Consider the following 6,192-nt stretch of genomic DNA (forward strand, 5'->3'; position numbering starts at 1 on the left):
ATTTGCGGGAGGTTTTAATTTTTTGCTTCAATATGAAGAAATCTGCGGCTGAGGCTCATGCTCTCATGCTGAATCTCAAATCTCTCAAATATTTATGGTGAGGCCGCTATTAATGAAAGAACGTATCGTGAGTGGTTTCAACGCTTTAAGAACGGTGATTTTGACGTCGAAGACCGGCATAGCGGTGGAAGAGAGAAGGTTTTCGAAGATGCAGAATTGGAAGCATTACTTGAGCAAGATTCATGTCAAAATCAAGAAGAATTGGCACGAACATTGGGAGTGACTCAACAAGCCATTTCAAAACGCCTCAAAGCCATGGGAATGATTCAGAAGCAAAGAAATTGGGTGCCGTACGAATTGAAGCCGAGAGATGTTGAACGGCGTTTGTTTGCTTGTGAACAGCTACTTGAAAGGCAAAGACGGAAGGGATTTCTGCATCGCATTGTGACTGGGGACGAAAAATGGGTTCATTACGATAATCCCAAGCGCAGAAAATCATGGGGAGTTCACGGCCATGTTTCCACGTCGACGGCCAAACCGAATATTCGGCTCCAAGGTCATGCTCTGTATTTGGTAGGACCAGCTCGGCGTAGTGTATTATGAACTGTTAAAACCGACTGAAACAATCACAGGCGATCGGTATCGAACGCAATTGATGCGTTTGAACCGAGCATTGAAAGACAAACGGCCGCAATACAACGAGAGACACGATAAAGTGATTTTGCAGCATGACAATGCTGGACCCCATGTTGCGAAAGTGATCAAGATATACTTGGAAACGTTGAAATGGGAAGTCCTACCCCACCCGCCGTATTCTCCAGACGTTGCTCCCTCTGACTATCACTTGTTTCGAATGGCACACGGCCTGACTGACCAGCACTTCCGGTCTTATGAAGAAGTAAAAAATTGGATCGATTCGTGGATAGCCTCAAAAGATGACCAGTTTTTTCGACGCGGGATTCGTACGCTACCCGAAAGATGGGAGAAAGTAGTGGCCAGCGATGGACAATACTTTGAATCATAAATGTATAACCAGTTTTTTACAATAAAATCTCGAATTTCGGAAAAAAACGGCGGAAGCAAAGTTGTACACCTAATACTTTTTATTTATTTTATTTATTATATATTTTTGTGTTGTTTTTCTTTATAAAAATAAATTTTTTCCTTTTTTTTTTATTAATCCCGCATATCCGTTATACTAAAAATATAATGTTAACATAATTATGTTGATTTAAAGATGCGATTAGTCTAATAATATAAAAAAAAATAACAAAAATGATAGATAAAAGTTCACATAATACTTATAAATCTATGTTGGTATATGTATTGATGTTACAAATATAAATTATAATAATATAATGAAATAAAGGGAATTTTATACGAGTATAATAATAATATATGTATGGGGATACATAAAATATAGAATATATAAAATGTCTTAATATAATCTTCATAAGAATGAAGATGTAGACTTATATTATTACAGGATGCCAGGTATTATTAACACTATCTTCGCAGTATGGAGCATATCCCATGGTAATGAGCAGATCTTGCAGGCTGCTCATTTCATCCTCGCTTTCACGCTTCAATTCAAGCGTAATGACAGTACCATAGATTTCTTCGGACTCGAAGATCCGCATCCATCCTTCTCTCCTTCCTAGTAGAGTCTTAGTAAGTGCCCTACTCTTCCACCTGGGTCTTAATTCGATGGGGCTAAAGTGGGTAAGCCCACAAAGAATGACTTGCCAATTCATTCTCCCGAAATTCTCCAATGTGTCGATGATCGGGCGTCGGTTGACACGATCCCAGTCTCTTAATGCTACTATCTCTTCCTTCGAAGTCCATTACTACTCCCTGTTGCTAGGTTTTTCCTTCGCAACCGCGATGTATTCGTCTGGCAGCATGTGGTTGGGATTGTGGATCAATCCTTGTCCTTTTCGTCCAGCATGTGAGATCTTCAAGTAGTTCCTCGAGATCTTCTCGGACGTGGTAGAGCTGGATCCACAAGAAGGTGAGTCTATCTTGATGATCTTGATGATGATGAGGGTGAGTAAGAACCCGTGGCTTAGATCCTTTGATATTCCCTATCCATTTTCTACAAATTAATAATGGGATTTTCCTTTTTTCTTACGAGTGTTAGAATGGATGGACGCATGACGTAGCATGAAAATTTCCTTTAAAAGTTATGTCGGCATGGCGTAGCATGCGGTTTAAGTGATTAAATCTGCATAGTGTAACATGCTGACATGTCATAGCATGCGGTTATGTATTATAATAGGGAGATAGAACACAAGTGTTTTAATTTCTGACCTCCAAAGTAAGCTGTCGTTTCTGCAGGAGGAGGGGATAAGTTCGTTCTGCCTTCGTTTCTCTGAGGAGTAAAGTCTCTCCACATTTGGGGTCATTGCGCTCAAGCGCATCAGGCGCTGGAGCGCTGGACTTTCCGTTCTTAGGTCTATTTTTCTCTAAGTGTAACAGGAGCTGGGTAAGCGAATCCCATATGGCTCCTAACAAATACACTGACATATACTGTGTGTAAGGCGTATCCATGTACGAATGTGTCAAGAAATAATTTGATAAGTCTACCGATCAAATATATCCCTATCAATTCAACACTAATATTGCCGAATATCAAAAATTTGTTCCAAAACTTTGTCCATTCTGAGATTACGATCTTTCTATCGATACTTCATCAATGAGATTTGACCCTCCGTTAAGTATTGTTGATTGTCCCAAAATGCCTCTTGCTATAGTGTTGAAAATTGCTGCTCGCTCTGTGGGAAACATTATATGATCTTCAAGTTTTCGGACTCATTGATTACAAATCGTATGTCAGATTTTCAAAATTCAAAATGACGGATCCAAGATGGCGGATTGATTTGCAAAAAGTGATTTGATCTTGATGAAACTAGGTACTCGTGAGTACTACGTAAGTTTTAAGTCGATTGCAATTCTGGAGTTGGATTTATGAAATTCAAAGTTGTAAGTCAAACATGACCAACGAATATTGAGAATGTTTTTTGTATAATTTTGACTTCAAATTCATAATCACTTCAAATATTTGTTTGCAATTTTGCTTTTCCTACTCCAGATTTGTAATTAGCGATTTCAAAAAATTGACGAATACCTTTCTTCTACATCAAATCACTTTTTGCAACTTGATCCGCCATATTGAATTTTAAAAATCCGAGGTCAGATTCGTAATCAGTGATTCCGAGAACCCCCAGAAATTATATAATATTTAAATTATTTAATATTTTCATGAGATTTGTATCGTGTTTCAAATATTTCGTATTATTGCACATCAAATCTTATTCATGAATAACTGATATAATTGATCAAAATGCCACCGTGCTGCAAAGGGTTAAGATTTTAGGGTTAAGATCGAAGCATAAATCAGGCTCATTACTCTCGATGGAAACTTATAATACGCTTCAACTAAAATCCAAGACTCAATGTGAAGGAATAGCAATAGTGATAGAAATAACACGATTTCAATCTATCAGAAATCGGATATACACAGTTTCTGATAGGTTGAAATCGTGTTACTTCTATCATTATCGCTATTCTCTCGCATTGTGTCTTGAGCTTTAGTGCATCGTGTACACTAGTTCAAAGAGTGCAGAAATATAAAACAGACCTAGATTGTATTCCAAAATTTACTGCCAGTGTTAAAAATCTATAGTTTACATTACGTGCATTATAGATTTTCTAGTACTGGCAAGATTTTGGAACAGACCTAATATAACGTGATTTAAGAAAAATGGCGGACCAATCACGATGCTTCAAATTGAGGGTTAGTAAACTTAGTCATATTCAAAAGGCGCGAACTATCACCGTCCGTGGTGAAATTATAGAAGATGAACTATTACGTATAATGGTGACAAAGAGTGGGAGAATATCATATCAATCACGAAGCGTCCATTTATTAAATATAAATGCTCCGTATGTGACCATATACTTCGAAATAGTAAACCATATTGAATTTTCATAAAATGTGTCCCCCATAATTGGCTATCTGCTCCCACTACATTTAGGAGCTACATAGCTCACTTTCTATAATTTCACTATGTCTGTCATGATCCGTGAAAAACAAAAGAAGAAAAAAAGTTTGATGTAGATAATATGTAAATAGATGTAATAATTTATTTTATTATAACAAAATTTATATATTCATTCATTAAGTTATTTTTCATGATTTTCTTTTAGCTTAATGATGGACGACTCAAAAGATTTAGAATTAGCGGCTCTGAGAACCAAGCTAGATATATTAAATTAAAGGACATAATAGCAGTTCGTAGGGACGCGGCCGCCTGCGCCAGGACCAGCGGCGACATAGCCACCTGCACCGAGACCAGTGACCAGATGCAGCCGCTCACGCCGGGCCAGTGCTGTTTTTCAAAGTTTATAAAAATTTATATATATGTTATATTAAAATTAACTTACCCAAATCTAATAAGTTTTTATGTAAATAAGTTTTTATGTAAATACAAAATTTTTATCATTTTCTATTTTCAAATTCATTACAGCCAGACGTTAACAAAGAAACCGACGCAAGTACCGATATGGGGAAGGCGGATGACGTGGAGATCGCGGAGGCCGCGGAAGAAACATAGAAACATCCAGATTTAAAAAAATCTATATATTTTAATTAATAAAAATTAAAAAGTCCTTGACAATAGATTTAATTCTCAATCCATTTTCATCATGCTTTTTCGCCTAGATAACAAATATTATATCATAAACCCAGAATAATTGCTCAAATTATCTTTAACAAAGAAAGAAAAAATTATCTTAAAAATCTAATTATCTTATCTAATTATCTAATAATTAATTATCTAACTGTCTTATCTAATTATTTTATTAATTATCTTAATTATTTTATCTTTAAAATTATTTTAAAGTTGTAAGTAGTAACTAGCATACAATAATCGTGATAGTTTAAAAAGAAATCCTAAGTCGAGGTCAATGAGTGCACAGGATGCTTCCGTAACTTATACATCAGTAAATTGAGTTGCCAGTCTGCTCATGGATAGAGGCATTTACTATTACATTTATATTATTAAATACATATTTTATATAATATTAAATTTTACTATATCAGAATAAAATTCAATTTCTCTTGTCTCATTCCCCGCCAAACTTGCGATTTAATCATATTCTGCATTACCAGTAAAGGGTCCTCTACATAGAAGTCATAGAAAGTCGTGGAGTCTTAAGTCGTAAGAAACCAATTCTAATAAGAACAGTCTCTTTATATTTTTGATTGTGTTTGGTTGATTTCCTGCGACTTAAGATTCCACAACCGTCTACGACTTCTATGTAGAGAACTCTTAACACTCCTGTCCATAGACAGATAGGCAACTCGACTTACTATGCAGGTTGCGAAAGCACACTGTATATATTACACATATTTATACACAAGAAGATATAATATATAAAAGTGCGCAATATGTAGACAATAAAGTATGTACAACAGGAGCCCTCATCTTAAACAAACATACGAAAATGGCAGTTTCGTATACGATTTTCGTATACGATGAATAGTTGATATTTCTGAACGATTGCTACGCGATCGTATTCGAAAAATCTCATGTGATTTACATCGTATGGGTCAGTATTCGAAACGAAGATTCATTGATAAATAACCAAAATTTTATTATAACAGTACGATATGGCGGCTTTAAGAAGATTAGTTGATTTTATCAGCAATAGTGTAGGATTTTTAGTTTATTTAGAGTCTTATACTCTATGCGAATCCTGATTCCCACACGGTCACGTAGCGCGGCCAAAAACCCGCGCATTAATACACGCGACTCGCGAATCGCGAGCGTCTTGCGAGGCATCCTGCAAGAACAGGCACCGACGAGTCAGTCTAAGATAGACACAACCTGTGAGAAAGGCACGGAATAAAATATTTTTGTTTAAGAAAATTCTGACCTTCCTATAATTTTCCCACAATAGATATTTTAGAAAATGCAAATATTTTCGAAAACAGAGAAAGGTTTCAACATAGTGATCCATTTGAGCTAAATAATTTAGAGTTTATGAGATTATTTCGTTTAAATAAAGATATGGAACGAAGAGAGATATGGTAATCGACATAGTATAGTGATCCAATTTCAAGAAGATCAACATTGGATGCGGAACAAAAGATAAGAAAAAATTATATATATATTTATTTATTATATA

At 35.7% G+C, this 6,192-nt stretch overlaps 1 protein-coding gene across 1 annotated transcript; it reads left to right on the forward strand.

Annotated features, from left to right (window-relative positions):
• Nucleotides 1–3,763: 3,763 nt before the first annotated feature.
• LOC108685199 lies at nucleotides 3,764–4,632 on the forward strand. Its single transcript, XM_018189890.1, has 3 exons — nucleotides 3,764–3,796; nucleotides 4,210–4,403; nucleotides 4,530–4,632. The coding sequence occupies exons 1-3, from the start codon at nucleotides 3,764–3,766 to the stop codon at nucleotides 4,630–4,632; spliced, it is 330 nt and encodes a 109-aa protein (XP_018045379.1).
• The last annotated feature ends 1,560 nt before the right edge of the window (nucleotides 4,633–6,192 follow it).

The sequence above is a fragment of the Atta colombica genome, unplaced genomic scaffold (assembly GCF_001594045.1).
Source record: "Atta colombica isolate Treedump-2 unplaced genomic scaffold, Acol1.0 scaffold147, whole genome shotgun sequence".
Lineage (NCBI taxonomy): Eukaryota > Metazoa > Arthropoda > Insecta > Hymenoptera > Formicidae > Atta > Atta colombica.